The sequence below is a fragment of the Rutilus rutilus genome (genome assembly GCF_951802725.1).
Source record: "Rutilus rutilus genome assembly, chromosome: 14".
In the NCBI taxonomy this organism is placed as follows: Eukaryota; Metazoa; Chordata; class Actinopteri; order Cypriniformes; family Leuciscidae; genus Rutilus; species Rutilus rutilus.
In genome coordinates, this window is record NC_140219.1 from 34,919,454 (window position 1) to 34,945,933 (window position 26,480).

At 37.9% G+C, this 26,480-nt stretch overlaps 1 protein-coding gene across 2 annotated transcripts in view; it reads right to left on the reverse strand.

Annotated features, from left to right (window-relative positions):
• Positions 1-26,480, reverse strand: part of uvssa (UV-stimulated scaffold protein A) — a 42,619-nt gene that overhangs the window by 6,704 nt on the left and 9,435 nt on the right. For both annotated transcript variants that reach the window (XM_084430163.1, XM_084430164.1), the window contains exons 5-12: positions 25,578-25,904; positions 25,341-25,450; positions 23,388-23,516; positions 11,764-11,869; positions 4,678-4,879; positions 3,152-3,292; positions 2,597-2,780; positions 2,411-2,522 (exon numbers count right to left, since the gene is read on the reverse strand). In XM_084430163.1, the coding sequence (XP_084286289.1) occupies positions 2,411-2,522; positions 2,597-2,780; positions 3,152-3,292; positions 4,678-4,879; positions 11,764-11,869; positions 23,388-23,516; positions 25,341-25,450; positions 25,578-25,904 (1,311 nt within the window). The remainder of the gene's footprint in view (positions 1-2,410; positions 2,523-2,596; positions 2,781-3,151; positions 3,293-4,677; positions 4,880-11,763; positions 11,870-23,387; positions 23,517-25,340; positions 25,451-25,577; positions 25,905-26,480) is intronic.

Sequence of the window (26,480 nt, forward strand, 5' to 3'; positions counted from 1 at the left end):
GAGGAATTATTTACATACGTTTAAATGTCATTTTAGTGATCAAAGATGAGTTTTAAGGGATACAATTATTGACTACAGGGGGACTTTAATTACAAGTACCCATTTTTTGGAATTGGATTATGTAATCCAGACAAAATTGTAAAAAAAATTCCCTGAGAGTCTATGATATTCTGATCTCTAGAAATGCCTCAGGTCTCTACTTGAATGTAAATCAATATGATTTTTCATCGAATTGCAAGATTGCTAGATCACACTTACTGTAGATCAGGGGTTTGTTTAAACTCAAGAGAACGAGAAACTTGCGTCAGACACACAGAACAAGCACAGTGTTGAGAGTCACGAGCATCAGAAGTGTTTGGTCGGGCTGAAGCAGAATTCAATGGTTCGAGTGTTCAGTCGAGGGGCTGATGGACACCGGCAGCGGGTGTGTGTGTGTGTGTGTGGGGGGGGTCCTGCGGTTACCCTGAGAACCGGCATGTCCACGGCACAGGGCGTGACGGAGTCGCCGGGATCGATAGCTTACTTAGTTACAAAAGATGCTATTTCACAAGCCAGTGGTCAGCGGGCCCTGAAGTCAGTTGCCTCAGATAACTGTTTGTTAACAAGTAAAGTGTGGCCAAAGAAAGCACATCCGACGCTCCAGTGACAGCATGGAGACGCCGCTTAATTGGCTTTTAGCACCCGACTCCACAAGAAAAGAAGCCAGGGAGAGAAAGAGAAGGAGTGAGATGCAGCCTGTCCTATTATCTGAGTATTGATGATGACTTGGATGGGATTGCATCAGTTCATCTCTTCCTGGAGTCCCGCAGACTGTGGGTGATGGATGTCTGGGATTTGGGATTCGGCCTGGACACTGGCTACTGAAGGGCTGGGGGTCTCCGAAACACGAGGGGAAATGAAAGAAGATTATCAGGCTTTCAGGTCTGGTGTGTGTGTGAGGTCGATTTGGCAAGGATGCATTAAACACAGGGTTTGACAAATGAAAAAAAAAATGCTAATAATTACATCAAATGTGACATTAAAATAAAAACACATGACTGCACAATTAATCTGAAGAAGTAAATGCTGCTTTTCAACTCCATCTATGTATGTACAGCGAGTTTGACGTGCATTTAGGGAATGCGATGTGCGCTTGGTTCACCTAATTTGCATAATTCCCAACATTTTGTGGACAGAAGTTTACAGCATTTCACCAGCATTCCTCCAAAATACAAGTTTGAGGATTTGAATGTGAGAATTTAAGGCATAAATATTAATGATGCGAGTTATTAATGATGTAATAATTATTAGAATTATAAAAAAAAAAGTTATTTTACAGGACCATTTTAATTTACGACAGTAATATATTTATATCTATGGAAGCTTGTTTCCGCCACAGAATAAAAAATAAAAAAAGTAACTGCGAGTTTATTTCTCACAATTCTGAGAAAAGATGTCATGATTGCGAGATATAAACTCGCAATTGTGAGAGAAAAAGTCGCAATTATCTTTTAAAATGTTTTATTCTGTGGCGGAAACAAGCTTCCATAATATCTTCACATAATAACAATAATCCCTTTATATGTCCAACCCTGTTTATAAAAAAAAACATGTCATGTGACCATTAACCAACATTACAGAACCGCAAACATGTGAATGAGTTGTTGTTACATTAATAAAATATGATTTAAAATTACAGGGAGCATATCGGCGGACAAAAAAGCCTGAAGACAAGAGGTTTGGCAAACATTTTAAGAGGCAGTTCCCCAGATAAGACAAAAGGAGATATTTTAAAGAATGCTCACGCTGCTCTTTTCCATACAATGCCTGTGTATAAGCACTGTCACGCTCCGAAATTACAAAAAACACCATTAAAAGTAATCCACTGTGTAAATTAAATCTACCTAAAGATTAAATAAAGGTTTATTTTTTTACTAAATAATTATTTGTCATTTTTTACTAGTGTGTTCAGGACACTATAGTTCATTTATGTAAGTGAGGAGAGCAAAGATAAAGTAAACTGTGACATATTATACCCAAAAATTCTTCATTCAGTGAAATACCAGTAACATTTATACAAATTAGGGACCAAAAATGATTCAGACACTTTGACCTGATCATGTTTTGCTGAAGTGTTTTCTCTTTAATAACTAATGCTCTTTTTACACACAGACTGAACACAATGAAGCACTGCTTGGTGATTGGTTGAGCTAAACTGGTATTATCTAATTGTGTAGTTAAATTTAACAGCTGACAGATATTCAACATAATTCATGTGTGAGACAGTCTAACAGAAGGACGGACAAAACCAGTCAAATATCAACTGAGTTCTGCTCATATTTATCACCATTATAGCGAATAAACTGTGATAATGTGTTGAATGTGTCTGAATACATGTTGGTTTGACTGTATATTGCATGAATTGTCTGACCTGGCTGCTGCTCCTGGCGTTTCCACTTCTCCTTCTCCAACCGCAGCGCATCTTCCGGGTTAACGGGCCTTCCCAGCTCATCCCGAGGGATAATGCGTCCATGGAACGGGCACTGAAATTACATCACATTTCATTTCAGTACTTTATTCAGTGTGTGTCCCGCTCGCACGCTGTTGCTCGTCTGACCTTTACTCTATCTTGACGTTCACACAAAGATCCATCTGGCATCGGTGCTTTGCACTTGTGCTCCACAGGTTTGAATTTCCCAGCGAACGTGATGTATCTCGACTTCATCTCTGCAGAAAGCTCCTCGTTTTCCACTTCTTCTTCCACCTCGTGAGGAACCCAGAACTGGTGCTGTGATGTGTGCCTGAAAACCAGTGAAAAAAAACAGGTCTGACTGAAAGAAAACACACACATCACATCATCATGTAGAAATTGCCTTCACAAAGTGCATTTTGTGCATGACTGTCATTGATCTCAATGACTTCTCCAGCCCGTGAGATGATGATTTCCTGATATTTCCAGGTTCTTCATGACTCTATATTGTGCACATTAATCTTGCATCACGATGCCAAACAGTAAATCTCCAGATCAATGTTTTCATCAGTTAATTTAGGAGAACAGGAGTTGATGTGAAGTCATGCAATGGTGCTCTCTAGTGGTCACTTCCCAGCACACATTGCACAATCCATTCAGTCAATGAGAGACGGATGGATGCATGTTTCTCATGAAGCGTACTTGATGATTTTCCCGGCGGTGGGCTGCTCCTCTCCCCAGTAGTAAAGGTCCACTCCGAACGGGACGACGGGCGCCTCCACCGAGGCTTTCTCTTCGTTCATGCCCTCCTGGCCACGGCTGCTCACCACGGACTCAGACACACTGAAACAACCACAACACACTTCTTCATCAAAACAACTTCTGCGTTTTGGTCATTCATTCACACGACAAATGCGTTTTGGGGCCTGAAACGCAAACTTTTGAAAACGATACCAGTATCGTCTCCGTGTAAAACTACAAAAACGTGAATTTGTGTAAACGGTGATATCATGCGCATGTGTGTTACATGTTCAGTGTATAGACGCGTAGTGTTTCTTTATAAAGTGACATCGCCATCTACTGGCCTGGCAGCAGAATACAGCGTTTTCGTGGATCCGTGTGAACGGGGATCTGGTTGTGCTTCGGCTCTGTGTGACTGCGGATGAATATGATTATTTTGCATAACTAAAGCGAGAGAGATTATTATCCTCCTGCTCATTTACAGATTATTAACATTCCCTGCTAGTCTTAAGAGAAATAAGCAGTTTAGATGAAAGATCTCAAGCTGACTAGATGAAGACGTTACTGTAGTTTTACACATTAATAAACACGATACTTCCTCGAGAATAAACTCCAGCACAACAACCATAATGAACTGATCTTCACAACAGATAAAGCTTTACAGTGAACTCTGTTAGAGAGACACATATGACAGTTTATCTGTTCAATAAAACACTTCCTCTCCTGTTGAGGAATAAAACACCATCATCTCCACCTCGCTTTACAACACTTCACATCCCTCAGGTCTCTCCATCTCCTGAAGCCAAGCTCATGTTGATTCTTGTTTTATTACCAGCTCACACACACACACACACACACACACACACACACACACACACACAGGATCTGATGTTGATTCTTGTTTTATTACGAGCTCTGTGTACCTGTGAATATTTTAATATAAAAATACGAAAAACATAATAAAATGTTTTTAAAATCATTAAATATAGAATCTGTATTTCTCTTACAAATCTAACTCTGTTACAGTAATAGAGGAGGGGAACATTTAAAGACACACGTTGAAAGCTCATAGTCAGAACTGCACTGTTAGACTGTTATAGAATACAGTATAGTATAGATAGTCATGTTAGTAGTGGTCAGCCAATACAGTTTTTAAAAGCTATTTTATATTTAATGTACACAACATTTTCTCAGATTTCATTAAAACACTTGACAATATTCCATACTGTTAAATCCTTTTGAGCATTTAATAATTTCCATATATTTCAGTCTTTCACTGCTATAATTTTTTTCTTCACTCTCAGAAAAAAGCTCCAGAAGCTGTCCCTGGGGCGGTCCCTTTCAAAAGCTACACCTCTGTACCCGAGGAGTGCATATTAATACCTCAAAGGCACATATTGTTACCAAAAGTGTAAATATTAGTACATAAATGGTACATATTAGAACTTTTTCTATCAGTGTGTGTGAACTGATGGAGGGCAGATCACCTGGTGGACGGGGCAGGGTCGAGCCTCTGTCGGAGCACACGCAGCGTGGCGGCAGCACAGGTGGGGTCCTGCTCTTCATCACTCATCTTCCTCCTGAGTCGAGACAGGCTGGCGGACACGAGGGGAACGGGCCGTTTGACCGCAGCTCTCGACGGCTTTGCTTTGACCTCAGAGGCTGATGTTGAGGGAGCTTCATCAAGTCCTGTGAGAGACAACGAGAAGAAGGACAAAAACGGGTCAAACGTTCAGAAGGCCACATCTAGACTGTGTTGTTCAGGATCCCAGCACACGCACCGGTGGTCTGATGGACTGAGCGGGGTCCTGTGGGAGTGTGCAGGGGCTTAAGCTGGACTTAAGAGAGACACGAAGATCTGAGACTCACCCGAAAGCTTCCCAGCTTAAAACTTGAAAGTACGGTGAATTCCTCATACGACTGTTTACGGGACACCTGACCACTATACATCAATGAGGACCTGGGTCTGTTCTTACAGCTTATCAACTATAAGGCTTTTAAAAGTCTACATAATGGGCAGTATTTTCAGATACATTTAATAAATACTGTATGTGTATATAGATTTTTTTTTTACAATAAATAACGGTATTTTATTTGACTTCACAAACATTTTCATGTATTTGTGCCCATTCCTGTTCAACTTTAGCTTTAGCTTGCAGCAAAACTAGGGCTGTGCAACGATTAATTGCGATTAATCACATCCAAAATAAAAGTTTGTGTTTACATAATATATGTGTGTACGGTGAATAATTATTTTGTATATAAATACACACACATGCATGTATATATTTAAGAAAAATCTGTTATTTATATATAAAATATTTATATTTATATATAATATAAATGATTTATAAATATATATACAGTATATACATGCAAATATTTCATATTTATATATATACATACATATACATGCATGTGTGTGTGTGTGTGTGTATTTATACAAAATAATTATACACAGTACACACACATATAATATGTAAACACAAACTTTTATTTTGGATGCGATTAATCGTTGCACAACCCTAAAAATATATGTTTGAGGTTTCAGGTCCCTCCTCCAGTGTAAGCCTAAGGCCGTGTGTCCACCAAAGCGTTCTTTCACGCGGCTGGCGTGTTTTTTCAATTGTCTTCAATGGGAGCGCCGCGTTTTTAAAACGCCATGAGCGTAACGAGGCGCTGAGCGTCTTTTTTCACACTGAAGCGCTGATCACTCAGTGTTTTTTACAGGTCGCCGAGAGTTGAAGAATGTTCAACTTTGGGTAAAACGCAGCGCTCATCACTGTCACTTTTTACCCAACCGTCCAATCACAGTGGAGGAGGGGCGGGGCTAATACCACAACCGTCACATTCTGCTTGTATAACGTCAACAGACGACAACAAGAAACATAATAACAGAACAAAATAATTTAAAACAAGAGCCAGAGAAAAGACATTACATTGTATCGACATTTTAATACAGAATCAACACAGAAACAAAATATGTGTGAAATGAGATACTAGTAACACTTTCGCGGATATTTCGTATCATAACAAGCAAAGCGTCTCAACTGGAAAAAACGAAACGCAACGCTGCCAAAACGCTCTCAAGCGCCCATAGCTAGGCGTTTTCAGCTGGCTAAAAACGCTTTGGTGGACACACGGCCTATGAGAATTTTTGGCCTGTTTTACTGTCCCCGTGTAAATATAACTCTGATCACTTATCAACAAATCTCTAACCCTAAATATAAACAATAGTGAAAGTGATGCCTTAGTTCAATTAAGCAGAGAGAGTGGTTTACACACTAAAGAAACTATGTTAAGGTCTAAGGACAGGATGAGAAACGAACGGCCAGATTCGTACGATCCTGATCTCCATCCTCTGGTGTGTACAGTTAATCCAGGCTCACTCCCTTTCAACGACTCACTGCATTACAGCGGCGCTCGAGTGTGTGGAATCATGAAATACGACCAAATCCTTTCTTTTTCTGTTCAAATTGACCAAAATGGTAGCTATTTGTCTGAAGCAATAAAGTTGCAGGTGCTAAAGAGATAAATCAATAAGAGGAAATAGAGAGGCCCAGCAGTAGACATAGAGTTGAGCTGCCAATGGTGGCGTTATTGATTTTCCTGAGTTCAGCAGGCCTTGTAATTAAAATGTAAATTTTGAGAGAGATAACGTCCTGACAGGAACGCTGGGATAAAGGGATAGATAAAAGCTGTTGTGAAAGGAACGGCGAAAGAGAGAGAGAGAGAGAGAGAGAAAGGAGGAGAGGAACAGACAAAATACCTTTCGAATGAAAAGGTTTCTCTCTGGATGAGAGAGCCGGAGCGATTTTGAAAGAAAGAAAGAAAGAAAGAAAGGGAAAGATTAGCCAGAGATGAGCTGGAGTCCTGTGACAGGTTGATGTAATATTAAATGAAACGGCTGATGCTAACTTGCGCTGATTGATAAATCTGAAATGATGGAGTTAACTTGGCAGTAAATCAGAATTATATTTCCCACGTCCCGTTTTAGGAGTGTTTAAATTATACTGCGAATGGTTGCGCTCTTAATGCACAATTTCCATTTTCAATCTATATTCCTTTGCATATAGAGTGCAGCAAAAAAAAATAAAAAATTTGTGCTTTTCGCATTTAATTCAATAGAAAAGAACTGACATACACGCGTCTCTAATCAGCCTCAGGTCTGATTCACTGCGGTACATGATTGCTGGTGGCGTTTGCTAAGGTAAGCATCACTAGTGCTATTGCTCATATTTGGGGTTAAGATCTAGATCAGACCCCTAACCGGAAGTATTAAAGGGGTCATGACATGAGAAATCAAACTTGCCTTGATCTTTTGACATTCAGGAGATCTTTGTACCATTAAATCAGCCTGCAAGATTCAGCGAGTAAAACTTCCTCATTTGAGTAAAACACAAAGCATTTATTTAATCAAAGCTTGCACGGGCAAATACATTCGCATATGACATCGGCGAATATTTTTACATCATCGCACCATCATCGCCCACTGGTCACTTAAAGGGATACTCCACTTTTTGTGGAAATAGGCTCATTTTACAACTCCCCCAGAGTTACACAGTTGAGTTTTACCGTTTTCGAATCCATTCAGCCGATCTCCGGGTCTGGCGGTACCACTTTTAGCATAGCTTAGCATAGATCATTGAATCGGACAGGACCATTAGCATCTCTCTCAAAAAAATGACCAAAGAGTTTCGATATTTTTCCTATTTAAATCTTCTGTAGTTACATCGTGTACTAAGACCGACGGAAAATGTAAAGTTGCGATTTTCTAGGCTGATATGGCTAGGAACTATACTCTCATTCCTGCGTAATAATCAAGAAACTTTGCTGCCGTACCATGAGTGCAGCAGGCGTAATGATATGACGCAGCGCCTGAAAATAGGCTAACTTCCGTCAACATAACCAACGTGACAACCTGCTTGCCGACTGAAACTACACAAACTTAGTGCCGGTCACGTTGGAAGTTACCGAGCTGGGGACTATTTTCAGGTGCTGCGTCATATCATTACGCCTGCTGGACTCATGGTACGGCAGCAAAGTTTCTTGATTATTACGCAGGAATGAGAGTATAGTTCCTAGCCATATCAGCCTAGAAAATCGCAACTTTACATTTTCCGTCGGTCTTAGTACACGATGTAACTACAGAAGAGTCCAGTTTTAAATAGGAAAAATATCAAAACTCTTTGGTCATTTTTTTGAGAGAGATGCTAATGGTCCTGTCCGATTCAATGATCTATGCTAAGCTATGCTAAAAGTGGTACCGCCAGACCCGGAGTTCGGCTGAATGGATTCGAAAACGGTAAAACTCAACTGTTTAACTGTTTAAGTTGTAAAATGAGCCTCCCTTTAACGGCTAACGTTTGCCTACGCTGGATGTGAGCGTCGTGTTAAAAGCAAGCAGAAGCCATTATAATGACTGACGCTGTCTACACTGTCCAGTTTAAACAGCTGGTTTGTGTCTCTGTACAGACTTCAGAAGGTTTCCAGCATCTGGAACAAGTGGATGGCTTATTTTAATGGCGTCCCGGATTAGTCGGATGATTATATGTTTGTTCGGAGCATTTTATTTTGTAATCGAGGCACAGTGCAATGGAGAGTTCGCAAAAAAACATTAGTTGAAAGATGAAGCATCACAAATCGCAAGTCAATGATTTCAAAATGCTTTGTCTGTAAATGTTTTATATGGATAATGTTTTCAGATCACTTACTCGTATGCAATAGCGAGTGTGTGTTGATCCTGTTTCCTATGCAGTGACATTAGCCAATCATAACAGTGTCTGTTTACTGACAAGCCTTAAATGAGCCGCACATTAAAAACTGATCATTTCAGACAGAAGGTCAGAATGAGGGTTGCATATTTACATATATATTATTTTGTTTTTGTGCAAAAGACTTTATTAACATTATAAGTGAAGTTCAAGGAACATTTTAAAGTAATAAAAAAGTCCACGTCATGACCCCTTTAAACTTCAGCACGTCCCTCATGTGGTTTGTGAAGAGTTTAGCGCACAGAAGCAGGTGTAAATCACCGCTCTAAGCTAATGGGCGCTCATTAACACCAGCGCATTGTTAATTTGGCATGGCCAGTGCACTGATCATTACATACTTTACTGCAGAAAGCAGCTTGGCTCTGTGAAGTTGTAGAAATGATATCCTAATGAATCTTCAGTTACAGCCTGCTTAGAGATGCTGAGAGGGAACGAATGAAGAAAGAGAACAGAGTCGCATCTCATCATTACTGTACGGCGTGGAGTTCATCAGACATTCGCAGGAAAATCTGGAAATTACTAAACCACTGCATGAACCTCATTAGCTACTGTAATCGATTATTTTCATGGCAGTAAATTCAAAACGGGACAGGATTTGAGGTCAAATATAATCTGTGGTATTTAGCTGGCGTTTGACCTATTGCGTGACCTCTGTCTTTCGCCTGTGGTCTTCCTGTCGATAGAGCTGTCCTTGCCCAGATGGACAACAATCTTCTGCATGTACAAATAGTCAGCTGTCAAAACAGATTTGTATCTGCGGCCCCAGGTTATAATTGATTTAAAACGAGGCTTAAAGCAATTTATTACCTTTCAAAAAGAGATCCGAGTTTATTAAACGTGCAGCTGTTTTACAGTGAATGTGATATTATTGTGCTTCTCACATTTCACACCAAATGATCATCAAACGGTGATTCTTATAACAGAAATGATTATTTTACCTATAAATCAACAAATTAAAGGCAGCATAACAAATGCATAATATTACTATGATGTGTAAATACTTTGCAATTTAAGCTTTTTTTTTTTTTATATATATAATTTAGGGGAAAGTGCTTAATTGTCATAAAATGTCACAATGCAAAAATCATTATTTTTCCTTTAATTTTGTAGTGACCAGGAAATAAATGTTCTTGACAGATTTGATGAGACTCATCTTTATAATAATACAACATATTTGTTAAGATATGAATCAGTTATTTTTCCGATTTAATCATCCTAATGGATTAAAAAAATGTTTCAACTAAAAACATGTGTATCTAATCAGTAACTTCTCATTAATGAGCGAACGCACAAAAGTTGCAAAGTTTTGAATGTTACCATGTTTTACCATGTTATTACTTCATTTACCCCCTTTTTATTAATTAAAACAATGAAGAAGTTCAAGAACTAGAGCAAAAACCAGTGTGATGCAGGATAATATATATTTCTCTCAATATTTATTAGACATTTTATTTTAATATATCATATTATCATTAGATGAAACTTATAAGAACATATAATAAGAAAATCACCAGAATGAACTCCACTAACTTCAATGGATTGAATTAAATTCATTTTAAAACTCATAACTGTTCAAAACAGTCTAAATTTATGAAACCTACATTTTTCTTTTCTAACAAAACAACATCAGTATTACTCTGAAATGGTTTCAAACTAAATATATTCATGATTTTACTAGCAAAAACGTTTACTTTCATATGGAAAAAAGACGATAAACAGCTTGAATCTCAAATGTTCATCAATAAGGAGGCAGAAAAATGTGGGCTTTTCCTTTACCAAACACCATTTAGACTGTTTGGTCTATGAACGTTTGCTCTACAAGCACATTAAGAGTGTATTTACACGACAACAATGAACTACGCATCTGCAAAATGTATTTTATTTATTAATTATCATGCATGGCAGGCCAGTAGTTGGCGATGCCACTTTGTCAAGAAACACAAACAGTTTGCACAAATTTGCGTTTTTGTTGTTTACACGGAGACGGTAAAGGCTTTGTTTTCAAAAACTTGCACTTTGAAGCCGGTTTTAAAGGTTTTTAGGAAGTTTTCAGGTTCCCAAAACACAAATAAACGTCCAAAACACATGAAAAGTTTTCCGTTTTCAGTTGAAAACAATGTTGTGTAAACATACCCTAAGACATTCATTTGTTTATGTCATTTTGTTTTAATTTCCGAATTATTGTGTGTGTGTATGCGCAAGCATGTTTATAAACTATCAAGGAAACTATAAAGGAGTGTAGGAAAGAGACTAAATGTATTTTACACAATCAATTTGAGACAAATCTAACTAAAAAATAGATGAAAAAAATCAGCATAATTTCCTTTCGGATCAAAACGGACCCGAACGCAAAAGGTGTAACAATTTAGCTTAAATGGCTATATCTTTTTTTTTTTTTTTGTAAAAAACAATCTGAAAATAAATAAATAATGTGTATTTTGACAGTCTTAACACACTTACAAAATTATGGATAAAAAATAAATAAATCAAAACGGACCCGAAGGCAATGGTTTTAATGCACTGTCAAATGACCTATTTTTGAAGTAAAACTTACAGCTTTTTGTCGTACGTTTCATGCTTTACACCTAAACTCTCAAAAACAAACTTTCCTTTAGCGCTTTGAACCTTTCAACGGCTAACCTTCTCAACTAAACTCCCCAATCCCACACTGAAATATCCCCTGCCCCGCACTGCAAACAAACAGGCTTCCCCGGAGGACTTAGACGCGTCACCATAAGTGTGTGGTCATATCCACCAGAGATTATGTGGATTATGCATGATGCACCTGAACAAACTCACCGTACTCAGCCCGCAGATGTTCAGGAACATGAGGCTCATAGCCCTCCTTCTCCGGCACGTCCACAAACTCCTCCTCGCTGTCCTCTCCATCCTCAGGAGCTCTCATCTAGCTCAGGAAACAGACATTACAGTAAATAACACTTAATAAAGAGGTGTTTTTTCTCGGTTTTCTCCAACTCTATGCGTGCTGTAAAAACTACTGTTGCAAAACACATCCAGTTTTTTTTGGTGGTTCTCCAACAAACAGCGCTGGTCTGCTGACAGTGTGTAATTCTCTGCGGGCTGATTAACACTCAGATGGGATATTCACTGTGGCCTCAGGATATAACACAGATTTACAGCACTCTCAACCGCAAACTCTGCAGTAACGTGGTGGGACATCTTAACATTTTAATTCAAAGCCTTAATAGAATTTCCACTCGACCACATCCAATTTTTTTTTTTTCTGGTGCTAGTCTATCTGAGTATTGTCCCAGCTAACTGTGACTGTATAAAATAGTGCTGGTTATGCTAAATACGTTTTCCAGCATCTGTCAGCATGCAAAGGAGACCTTAATAACTTGCTGGGTTTCAGAAAGCGGGGCAACATGGGACGACCCCGAATAAACCAGATCTGCCGGTGGATTCGCACTTGTGCTGGGTGTCTTAGTCTTAGGTCGAACTGTTTCTGATAACATCTTTTTGCAGGCTGTTCTACAAAAGAGAGGGTGATAGGAGTCTGTGTTCACATCACGCGGTGACTTTAAGGAGACCAGCTGGCACTAGATAAACCCGTCTTAACAGAGACCAGACCAGATCCAGACTATAGACCTGATCTTAAGCTGAGCTGAAAAGCTTTCATAAGTCTCGTGGTTTGAAAGAAAGTCAATGCCAAAGCTTATCGGTGCACTTTTAACACTTGTATGTGACGGATTTGATTTTACAAAATGATTTCAGTGAATTTTGAGCAAATATTGTGTAAAATAAGCACTTTTTTAAAATACTCGGGGGCAAAAGTTTGGGATAAATATGATTTTTTTCATGTTTCTGAAATACGTTTCTTCTGCTCACCAAGGCTGCATTTATTTGATCAAAAATACAGTAAAAATTCTGAAATATTATTATAATATAAATCATCTGTTTTCTATGTGAATATCTAGTAAAGTGTAATTTATTCCTGTGATCAAAGCTGAATGTTCAGCATCATTACTCCAGTCTTCAGTGTCACATGATCCTTCAGAAATCAGTATAATATGATGATTTGATGATCAAAAAACATTTATGATTATTATTAATGTTGAAAACAGTTGTGCTGCTTTAGGTTTTTATGCAAATTCTACCATCAAAAATATGGAGTAAGATCGATCTTGAAAAAAATAAAATAATAATACTTTTATTCAACAAGGACGCATTAAATTGATTAAAGTGACAGTCATAAAGACAAAAGATCATGTGACACTGAAGACTGGAGTAATGATGCTTTGATCACAGGAATAAATGACATTTTACTATATATTCACATAGAAAACAGATGATTTACATTGTAATAATATTTCATAATTTTCTTTTTGAAATAAATAAATTCAGCCATTTTGAGCATGACATTAAAAAAAAACATTAAAAATTCTTAATTATTCCAAGCTTTTGCCTGCCAGTGTAAGCAACAATTAAATAGTGAGTAAAACATTAATGTCAGCATTTTTTACTAGCAAATTTTTTAACAAAAAAACATCTCAATCAACCACTATATTTGCGGTAGGCCTATCACGTGAGTGCATTCAGCAAACAACGCTGGACACTTCAATACTTATGGTTATTAACTCTGAGTAGCCTACGTTCAATGAAAAAGAAGTGATGACTTAGCAAACACAACTAATTAAAAGAATAAAGCTCTATAATCATATTGTGCGTCCGTAAGTGGCGGAGACGAATGTGGCTGGTGTCTTCAGGTGCGCTTCACTCTCTCTCTCCCTCCGCCTCATCCATCACTCGCGCTGTAAGTTTTGTTATCACTCCAACACTAATCAAAAGAGAAAACTGTCACTGCCACTGACCTGTGGAACCTCCCAATTATGCTCTTCGAGAGCGACAGCAGCACTTAACTTCCACTGCCGGCTAAATGACCACCATCAATCTGCGCTGAATAGCAATGAGCCACCGGGCTGCAAATGATTTTTTTTTTTTTTTTTTTTTTTAAGGTACAGAAATCCCAAGCCTGGAATTTATGAAAGGTGAAAAGCAACTCAAGGCTGTTTTCCCCCTCCTCGCTCAGACTCGCGGGCCTGGGGAGACCACGACGTCTGCATTAGTGCTAAACACAATTTATGCCTTTTAATTTACTCAAAAGGTGCTTAAGCGGCCCGTGCGCTACAATGCAGAACAGAATGGCAGTTTTTAAATATGGGGGTCGTTGGAATAAAACGGTTTATATAATCTGCGTGCCCTTCCTCTTTCGAGGGCACTGCTTAAAGTCTAGCGTTCCTTTTCCATTTATTCTGTCTAATTGTCTCGGTGATGAGCTCGATATAAAGCACTAAAGATTCTAGCTTGCTTTGCTTTTATTTTTCATTATTGCGGGCCGGCTATATGTTGACAGTTGCAGATTGAGGTATAAACTGTCTTTGCATGAGGTCTCAATTACGTGCACTGGTGGCGTTTCTCCAGACACGAGCGCGCCCTCTATAGTGAACACACACACACACACACACTGTGGCTGTGAAATTAACTAATCCCTAATGTTCAAGCGCTGTAGTCGCAATCTAAAATCTGTAAGGCAATGAGTAGTGATACTTTAAAGTCAGCATAATATCAAAACGATTATTTCTCATCTTGTATTAAAATACAACACCCTGCTGCATACATCCTTCATGTGAATGTCCTGTCTAGTGCTGTCAATCAATTAAAATAAAAAATAACGAGATTAATCACACATTTTTTCTGTGATTAATCGCGATTAATCGCAACTAAAAACACTTACGTTTTTTTTATATATTTTATAATGTAATAATTTCAGTTATTCTCCAAATTAATGTAGAGATAACATAAAGACAGTATATATTTATATATTATTTATGTTTTTTATATATTTTATAATGTAATAATTTCACAGTTATTCTCCAAATTAATGTAGAGATAACATAAAGACAGTATATATTTATATATTATGTTATTTATATATTTTATAATGTAATAATTTCACAGCTATTCTCCAAATTAATGTAGAGATAACATAAAGACAGTATATATTTATATATTATGTTATTTATATATTTTATAATGTAATAATTTCAGTTATTCTCCAAATGAATGTAGAGATAACATAAAGACAGAATATATTTATATATTATGTTATTTATATATTTTATAATGTAATAATTTCACAGCTATTCTCCAAATTAATGTAGAGATAACATAAAGACAGTATATATTTATATATTATGTTATTTATATATTTTATAATGTAATAATTTCAGTTATTCTCCAAATGAATGTAGAGATAACATAAAGACAGAATATATTTATATATTATGTTATTTATATATTTTATAATGTAATAATTTCACAGCTATTCTCCAAATTAATGTAGAGATAACATAAAGACAGTATTATATTTATATATTATTTATACGTTTTTTTATATTTTATAATGTAATAATTTCAGTTATTCTCCAAATTAATGTAGATAACATAAAGACAGTATATATTTATATATTATTTATACGTTTTTTATATATTTTATAATGTAATATAATTTCACAGTTATTCTCCAAATTAAAGTAGAGATAACATAAAGACAGTATATATTTATATATTATGTTATTTATATATTTTATAATGTAATAATTTCACAGTTATTCTCCAAATTAATGTAGAGATAACAAAGACAGAATATTTTAAAAAAAAAACTTGTTTAATGGCATATTTTTTTATGAATGAAGGCCACTGATACTAATACAGCTACTGATGTCTCATTTTAAACATTAATTATAGCCATTCAACATTACAATGTAATTAAAAGCTATCAATATTTTAACATTAATGTTAAAAAATAAATAATATAATAAATTATATTAATTAATATTAATAATATAAATTAATAAATAAATTATATTAATAATAAATAAATTTATTAGGCTTAAAAAAAAGCATGTGCATGAAGAAGAGCGTGATAATGTAACTCTAGCCAAAGGATGACAGAAAAAAACATATACTGCGTTAATTGTAATAAATGTTTTTAACGCGTTAAACTAGGAAAAATGATTCGGATGCCTCTCGGACAGCACTAATCCTGTCTCACCCCCCGGGTATATTTGAGATTCAGGTTGATCAGTGTGTTCACTGTTGTTGCATTTAAACATATGTTTTTTTTTTTTCACTCCACATTTCCCTCACGGCTGGTACTTGAGAGTTTAATTAGTTGCTTCCACGTTTTTCCTAGTATTTAACACATGTAAACAGCACTGCTAATAGCCGATAGAGTCCACAGGGAAACAGGGAAACGGGAAAGTCTGTCACCGCTTTAAAAAAAAGAAAAGGGAAGGTAACATTCTACTTAAATTGAAACATTGATCAGTCTTTCTGCAACCTGCAGCTAATTACAATCTCTGAACATCATTTCAATCTCACCTAGACTGTTTTATGCCTGGTTGTCCACCAGATGAAGAACAGACTGTTTATTCATCTTGTCTTTATTTAACCCAATGCAGTTACTTTCTTGATAGATTAAAGTACATTGCACAATGGAAATTGTAGCTGTTATGTTTAAATCACTTTAATTCTTTTGCGATAAAATCAGCACCGTCAACCTGCGAAGGCACAAGGCAGTATTATAATTCTCGGCCTGGAGTGTGTGGACACTGAGAACGAGTGTGTCTTTGCTGACGCAGGTGTTGCTGACATTTGAAGAAAACCACCTTTGCATTTAAAACACTCATTCTCTCGGCTTCCACCGTGATTTGTGTGCGAGGACAATAAAACACCTGACAATCAGGTAAAGTAGCCCAGGAAAGTTTCTAGGGAATGATACAAAACATTTGGAGAATTTGATTCTTTCGTAGTTCACAAAACGATATCAGCGTAATTATTGCATGCTGAAACATGTCATTCCTGCTCAAAATAAACTAATTATGTATAAGTATAAGTATAAGTATAAAATAATCATAATATTTAAATGAATGTATAGACTAGATTCATTATAGACTAGATTTAGTATAAACTGCAGAATTAACATTTGTAATGTTTTATGCTTTTGCCGTGTTGCTGTATTTTCTACTATGCAATAATAGGTATAAAAATTTTTTTAATACTGGGATATTGTCCCTCCAATCAGGGTTATTATAGTAAACAAAAACTAAAACAAAAATTAAAACCATTAAAAAAATATATATATTTGTGTTACTTGAAATAAAATAAATGCTAACTGAATTAAAATAAAATATATTTATAAAAAAAATAAAACTTATTTGATGTCAGCTAGTTGCCAAACATTTCTTAATTTTATTTAGTTTAAGCAAGCATAACTGGGAGAATCAGACTAACTGCAACAATTAAAGACATTTTTAGATTATTTTAGTCAAAATGTCTGAAATATCACAAATACAATCACTACTAATGTGAATTGTTTATCACTTTTGACCAATAGGTGGCACTGTTATCAAATTATGATGGTGTGGTCAGTGTGAGCCGACGAACAGAGTTTGGTGTCAATATGGCAAAGGGTTGTGGAGTTACAGCCTCAGAATCAGCTTGGCATCATGCCATCACATTTTATTGATATAAATAACATCAAAAATCAAAAAGCGTTTAATAACTTTTTGCCAGCATGTGTGAAGATGATCTGAGCCGACTTTGGTGAAAATTGGACCAATGGTCAAGGAGGGGTTAAAAAAAAAAAAAGAGTAGGTTTTCAAAGAAATTCAAAATGGGGGACAGCAATTTTCAATGTCTCACAATTGGTATCATTGTTCTAGGCATGACCCAAGGAACCTATCAAGACCACTTTCATTAAAATCGGCAAAATTCATCAAAAGCTATTCGCATTTTTTTCATTTCATTATCAATTTTGACCAGAATGTGGCGTTATTCTGTAAGCACCTTCAGATGACACATACCGAGTTTCATAACCATACACTAATGCATTTCCAAAATACAGCATTATACCACAACATTCAAAATGGCCGACATTGGAAAATTGGGGATCATTCGACTCGGTGTGGTGCACTGAATTAAAAGAGACCAGTTTTATGAAATTATAATTATAAAAAAAAAATCATATCTTCTAACCAGTAGGTGGCACTGTGTTGAAAAGCTGAACGTAGCCTCAGGTTTGTGATGACATGCACCATGACTCATCTCAATACGCTAAAGCATTGTGGAGATAAAGAATTTTGATTCTAGCCCTTACGGTTCAGAAGTTATTAGCATAAACGTGAGTGCAACTTTGGACAGTTGGTGGCGCTAGAGGGATTGAGTTAGAGACTAGAAAATTGCTGTGGTTAATGTTCAGACGGTCCTCTATCAGTGTGCCAAATTTCACAACTTTTTACCATTCGGTTAAATTGGTTGCCATAGACTCAATAGCAGAAGTAGAAGAAAAAGAAGAAGAACACTTACGATTACAACAGGTGCCGTAACTCAGTGCTTGGCCCCTAATTACTAAACATTAACAAAAATGGAAAATATACAAAAAATATATTAATATATTAGTATATTAATAGCACTGTCTCTAAGCTCTCTGACTGGTCTCATCAGTAGACACGCACATATTAGAATAATGTAGACTAAACGAGTGTACAGCAGTCAGACGTTTACAGTGAACTCTATTGATCCCGCGCCGGCCTCTACCCTGAGACCGGTCCAGATAATGAGTTTCCGGTTAAATGTCCCCCACTTACTGGGAAAAACACATTCCAGCAGGGCTAAAGTGCTCCTCGCGCCCTCCAATATATTTTGTACGGTCTAATTAACTCTGTAAGCAATCTCAATTACTTTGTGCCCAGGGAAGCGTTGGCCAGGCACACTCCTTAAGCAAGTCTGTTATCCTTTTAAAAAATGAGCCGAGGAGGTACAGCCTCGGACAACTGAGCCCTACACTTCATTTGTCTTTGGCCAAGTTTGATAGCTATGCGTTTAAAAACCCATTCAATCTTATAAACCAAAAATTAAATGTACTCAGCTGTGATGGTCCTCTGTGCATCTGCTATTTATATGCTAATCTCCTCTCTTACGGGGAAGGTCTCGCAAATTATTACGGCAAACCAATAACTCAGGTGTATGGACTAGCGGGCTAGCTGACCGAAGAACAAGAACGAAATGCGCTTTGTCACGAGGACGCGTTCTAGACAGCCTGGAGTGAGGCTCCATGAAGTTTCCTGTCATATTTCAATTTGAAAGCACATAATGTTGCGTATATGTGTGTGTGTGTGTGTGTGTACGCTATAGCATGTTATTGTTTTCAGTTATTAACCTTTCTTTTGCCCTGGAATGTACTTAAAATTAAGTTCTTTCTTCTGCCCAAAACAATAAGCCCAGGAACATGTACAGTATACTGAAAAATTTGGTAACACTTTATTTTTACAGTGTCCTTGTTACACATGTAACATGTTACATGTACTTACTATAGTAATAACAGTAAATTATGCATAATTACATGCAACCAAACCCTCATCCTAACCCTATAGTAAGTACATGTTGTTAATTAATATCACTCAGTACTTAAATATATAATTACACTGAAACAAGGACACCTTATAATAAAGTGTAATCAAAATGTTTAACTGTGTTTAATGTTTAATCATTATGAAAATTGTAGTTAGTAACAATCTTTGATACTCATTTTAGGTATGTATTTATACATGAATGCTGAATAAATGTACTTACGCCACCTCTGTTTGACAATACAAAGGGCCCTATCTTGCACCCAGCGCAAGTGACTTTGTACAGCGACGCATGTATCATTCCTATTTTCCACCCGACACACAGCACACTTTTCCCTCCACAGAAGCACGTCGGTAAATTAGGGAATGAACTTGCACTCCCGGGGGCGGTTCAGCGAAAAGAGGAGGCGTGTTCCGGCGCAAACGTTCCCTGGTGCTATTTTGCAGTTTCAGAAAACAATTCCACCACTGACCAGGACAAACCTCGTCTAAAGTCAGTGGCTCGTTGCGCATGTTATTCAGATGCTATTTTAAGGGGCGCATGCTTGGCCATAATGTAGCGTGTGCACTACATGCATACACTTTGCTTCTCTCATCTACACACAGACGTAGCAGTTCCAGATTATTAGGAATATCACTGTTTTAATTCCTGAGAGAAGTTTCTTGTTTTACCAGTATGTGATATCAGGAAACTAGATGAGGTCAAATAAACCATGCGTATGGGTTGACATTCTCTTGATTTGTGCTTAAGTTTTCATTGATTAAAACTAAATTGAGACATTTTGTCCACTAAAATTTGACTTAACAAAACTAGTATAGGGTTGACTAAATATGATGAAAACTATAAAGTACATATGACACAGGACTAAACCAGCCGACAAAATGAACACTTCTACCCAGCACTGTGTTTAATTATGAGTAACCAAAAGGTGTCATTTCTTCCATGTGATGACAAATAATAGCATGGGATGGTGATCAACATGGTGATAAATAAACACTGGATAGTTCAGGATAATGGGCCTTATCACTGCATGTGCTGGGAGTTTTTGTTGGTTTTGTCATGCATTAGAATACACCTGATCATTTATATGATTATAACACACAGAGAGAGGCAGAACTGCAGTTTCACCCAAAATGCACTTAGGTCACGATCAGATGTATGACTGTCACTGCATTAGATACAAACGTCAAAGCAATGATCTCCGTTTTATCTCAGCGTCTTAACCATCTGGTGATTTTTAGTGGTCAGTTCACACAGATTTTTTTTTATTCTTTTTTGAAACTGAAACTCATTATCATGTGATAAAGGCAACACTTATAAATAGTCATTTTACAGCTTTCTCAGATAGGCAGGAGTTTAAGGAGTCGAAAGCAATTTTCGTCCCATGTCAGAGCAATGATACAGGGAATAAAGTAATGGAACGCTTTTAAGAGTAAAAAGGAAAAACTAATTATGATAAAGACCTTTTAGCTGTTTCTTTATCACAAAGCACCGACTTTTTGCATTGAAAGTCATCACTGAGAGTGATAAACCTCTCTGGCATGCAGTCGAGTGCTCTGTCAATGTCACGCCCCTCCTTTCTCTGTTCTTTTCGCCCAGTTAAAAACGGATAACATGTGTCATAATGATGTGTCTTCTAACTGCTCGCTGTGTCCCATTCCACCCTAGACTGAGCAAATCTCCATTAGCACATGAGCCGTGCCCCGCCGCACTGGAGCGATCTCGTGCTGTCGATGCAGAGATGCTCCACCAAATACCATAAACACTGTAATCTAAAAATGTACACTACACAAATATTCTCAACTCTTCTCATCTTGTGGTGCACATGGATCACTTGTGACAAGCAAACATTATCCTCCCAAGCACAGTATTTAGACAAAAGTCCAGTAATGTGTGAGGAAAGGGCGCCCTCCTCTGGGAATAATGCATTATTGTTCAGTTGCTGTGTTCAGAATGGTTATATTAGCGCACTGCTTTACTGTGTGTTGTGCTGCATGTCATCTTACAACACACTCAACACAGAACAGTCAGTTGTGAGTTTGATGAGTTTAGCGATGGGAAAATGGACAAGTTTAGGTTATAAACTTGTTGAAAATGAATGTATTGTATTATTAACTTTAGTAAGTTAACATTGCTGTAGCTGTATGGTTAAAAACAAAAGATGATTTAAAGAGGATCTTATGATGTTGTTTCAGGCTCTACTAGAACAGGTTTTCCTGCTTGAATGTTGATTATGTTCCTCATATTCTCCATTGTTGCGGCTCCTCTCTTCCCAGTCTGTCAGTAACGCTCTGTTTAGTTCCTGTCTCTATGAAGCCCCTCCTTCTGAAAAGCACACTGTGCTATGATTGGTCGGCTGGATCAGTGTGTTGCGATTGGTCGAGCGCTTCAGTGTGTTTGAGAAATGTCCCGCCCCTTCCCATAACCGCCAGTTTCAACACACTACTAACTAACTCAACCAGGCCCCGCCCCTTTATTCTGCGTATGAATTATTATAATGAGGAATATTGTGACAGTGTTTGTTCCCGGAAGAAACTCAAGACTACAATGGAGACGTTTCAGGGAGTTCAGAAACAGAAACACTGATTAAGAGAACAACTCAGAGCTTTTTCATGCTCAAACAGCAACATTACACACTAAAGACAGCACAATAGGTCCTTTTTAAGCAGACAACACCAGAAACATTACAATCTGGCTTTGATGTAGCGGTAAAAATTAAAAGGGGTCCTATGTACACTTTTACAAAATGTCTTGATTTTGTTTTTGGGGTGTACTAGAATACGTTCACATGCTTGATTGTTCACATATTTTACATTATTACAGCTCTTTCCCCAGTCTGGCTCGAAAACCCCGATTTCGATGAAGCCCCTCCTTCTGAAATACGACATGTGCTGTGATTGGTTAGCTAGCCCATTGTGTTGTGATTGGCAGTGCTTAGCTGAGTTTGGGAAATGTCCCGTCCCTTCATAACTGCAAGTTCTTCTCTAGTGTAAATATTGAGGATGGCGTCAATTTCAAAACAATTCGAGCCTGATTCAGACCCTGACAATGTTAACGAATAAGAGGATCGATTTCATGCACTGACTTTGCAAGCACGGGATTTGCAATTTCACAGGACGTTTCAGAGTGATATATTTTTGTTATTTTCTTATACATTATCGATACGATGTTATCCACCGTTTAATCATGATATTTGTCAGAAAATGAAGGTAATACAAACAGCAATCGATCGAAAAACCATGATTAATTTAATAATTTTCCTAAGGAGCGGTGAACCGTCTTACAAAAGCAACAGAAAACAAACTCTCCATTAAAAATGTGCAGCGCACAGATAAACGTTGGGGTTATAACGTTCAGGAACAGTGTTTAAAATAAGTTTTAACCACTCTAAGTTTGTCAGCCTTAGGAAGGTCAAACAAATGAGTTTTGGAAACGTTGTGGAAAAAACAGTGTCTCTTTGACAGAGACAACACTGTATTCTCTAATGCAGCTCATCCAGACCTCGTCCCCCTTTCTGTGTATTCTGTGGGCGGAGATTATTTAAATGAGGAACATAAGATCCGGATAAAAAAATGCGAGCCGTTCGTTGTAGTTTGTAAAAAGGGGATTCTGTTAAATGAAATATCTCCCTTTGGAGGGACTTTGAGCTTTGCAACCGTGCAGATCTTTGTTACGCTCAAACAGCAACATTACACACTAACTAAAGCTGAAAAAGTAGATCATCACAACAGTTGAGCTAATTAGTTGATATGTAATTTGAATAACATAAACCCTTTAAAATGTAGTGATCAAAATTGATATTTGGCATCGTAAAATCCTTTAAGATGGACGAATCGACACCTGTCAGTCAACTGAAGGTGCAGAGCCACACCACACAGATGCTTTCAATGAAGGAGATACTGGGAGAGTCTAGTACTATCAGCACTGCTTAATGCATCAGAATCAGTGCAGAAAAGTCTAAAACAAATCTGTCTGGAAAACAATCTCACCACTCTCCTCTCTCTGTTCTTGTAGTCTATATGAAGATCCTCATGCTTTCTCAAGGCGAGCTCCAGTGACTTCTTCAACTCGGTGGCTCTCCTCATCAGTTCTTCCTCAACGCCTACCTTTGTAAAGACCTGTAATACACATTACAAATCACACAATAAACAACTTCGTTCAAGTAAATAGTACATTTATGAGATGTATGAAAGAAAATCCAACGGTTTTAGAGCGATATGCCACAATTTGCAACATCATCAACACACAAATTGATTTCTGTTTGGATCATTGATCATCATTTTCCTGTTATCACTTTAAAGCTGCTTTGAAATCATCTGTATTGTATAAAGCGCTATAGACATAAAGGTGATTTAAAGCCTTTAACAGTTTCTGTAATGGTAACTGTATAATATCATACTACTCTTACTATTTCTGCAGTATGCCATATTAATATTTTCTTATTTCTCAGCCTCCACTTTTGAATATTCTTGTGTAAGACTGGCCTTGTGTAACTTCTTTTCGTTATCTTATGTGTACGTCATGAACACAGCTAGACTAAACCAGAACTAGGCCTTGGACACACACACACGCACACAAACAAGAACTCAAGACTCACACAAACATTTTAACATCTGACCTCTCGTTATTGTATCTCTAAATATGCCATATATGGTAGGACTTGATCTTTGAGCACTATGATTGGATGGCCTGGACAGCGTGGATGATTCAGCTTGTGTATAAATATCTTCTTTCACTGTCTCTGTGTCTGCTTGATCATTATCTCGAAGAGCCGGTTTCCACCTGATGACTGACAGCTTCAAGGCTGCAGAAAGTCTACCTGAAATACCATAGTACTTCATACTTACTTACTTAAGTACTTCGTACTTTCCGAGAGCCTCCTCTGCTCTGATTGGTCAGATAACCCAGTCTGTTGTGTTTGGTCTACTCTGCTCTGATTGGTCAGATGACCCAGTCTGTTGTGTTTGGTCTACTCTGCTCTGATTGGTCAGATGACCCAGTCTGTTGTGTTTGGTCTACTCTGCTCTGATTGGTCAGATGACCCAGTCTGTTGTGTTTGGTCTACTCTGCTCTGATTGGTCAGATGACCCAGTCTGTTGTGTTTGGTCTACTCTGCTCTGATTGGTCAGATGACCCAGTCTGTTGTGATTGGTCTACTCTGCTCTGATTGGTCAGATGACCCAGTCTGTTGTGTTTGGTCTACTCTGCTCTGATTGGTCAGATGCATCTGCATGAACAACACAAACCAAACTCTTCCAGTTTTAGCTACAACTACACAGTTTGAGGGCCGGGCAAAGTAGATGTTATTACTGACGACTCATTTCAGGCAGTTCAGAATCAGTTCTTTCTTTCAGGAGACAATCACTACATTTATCTGCACTTTGATCTTTGTAACTTTTCAGACCTTTTACATTCACAAACAGCTACATTATACACTACATGAAAAGGAATATCCAAAAACGCAGAATAGGGGCAGCTTAAAATGTTTTTACATAAAAAAAAGAAAAAAGAAAAAAAAAAAGTTGTGTGTAAAAGAGCAGCTTGAACATTCTGCTAAGGATCTCCTTCTGAATAAACAATGACAGATTGTTAATTTGGGGATGAATGATTCCTTTAAAGGTCCAATCACCGACAGGGGTGGGTGTTGTGAGGTTTTCGCGTGCAGCCGTCATAGGCAGCCGTACACGAGCGCAAAACCTCACAACACCCACCCCTGTCGGTGATTGGTTGGAACACTATTTATTTTGGTTGAGTGGTTGGTGATACCAATTGTTTTTGTGTGCAGATCTCAGAGCCTAGGCTGCCTACGGAGACGCGGTTTTTTGACGGCTTGCTTATGGGGCGGGCAGCTAGCGGATCGTTAGGAAAGATAAGATGAATGTGATAATTTATGTTTGGGCCTGAAATCGCTGATACAACCTTTAAGCGGTCGCAGGGTTTACCTGGATCCAGGACTGCACCAGAGGCAGGTGTCTGGTTGTGACGAGTCTATGAAGATCCCTCACCGTGTTTACCAACGCCTCATTCTCTTCCGTCTCTTTCAATTGTAAATCTGCGGACATGATTCAGATGGTTACTCACAAAATCTCCCAATAAGAGCTCCAATTCCATGCCATGCTATGACATGATGGAGGACACATATCATCAGACCGGCTGTGAACCCGATCACTCAGACGCACCTGTGGACACACTGAGCTCCAGCTGATATTTGTAAGACATTAAACCAGTGCTGCGGAGAAACACATTCACATCAGGAACATCCCCCGTGTCACTCTCGTCACTAGACTCGTCTGTTTGCCCTTCGTCGTTCCTCTTCTCTGGCATCTTTCCGTTCTGCTCATTGCTCAGGTCTTTACTGCAGCAGGGCTGGTCAGATTTGTCCTCGTCTCCCGTAGAGCTGTTAGCAACTTCTGCTTCCTCGTTAAACAGGTTTAAGTCATCGGGTGCAAGCAGTTTTATGCAGTTGTTCATCTCAGTCAAGGTTTCCTCAATCCCAGTCGTCATTTCTTAATGAAAGAGACAGAAAAACAAGCATTATAGCTTGGGAACGCACACTGTTTTCACATCTTTAACTATGGATCAGTAGCCTGGGTGCCAGCCCGAACCCCGCCCACAACATTTTTTGGTCGGGAAGTTCGGTCTGGACTCGCTCCGTTGAGGAGCTATTATGCCCGAACAAAAATTGTTCGGACCAATCAAATTGTCAGGGCGGGCTTTATACGATGATGGACAGATGAGCAACGCAACGTAATCGTCCACGTCACCAAAGAGCGCTTGATTTGAATTAGTTTACAACAAAGACGACTGCTGCTGGAGAATTGAGATTTCACGAGTTCACATTTACAAATAAGTCAGATAGAATAAATGCGTATATAAGATTTCACACAAATAAGTCGATAGAATAAATGCGTATATGACGTGCTGTCCGAGGAGGAGAGGGCTGTGGGCTCGGTAGCCATACTCCCCCGTATTCCTGGTTGTGAGAGAACAAGACAAGAGTGAGGATTCGGGGTGGTGGAGGGATGCTGAAAAACTGTCAAGGAGTGTTAGGTAAGTTGACAGAGTGAATATGCTTCCTCATG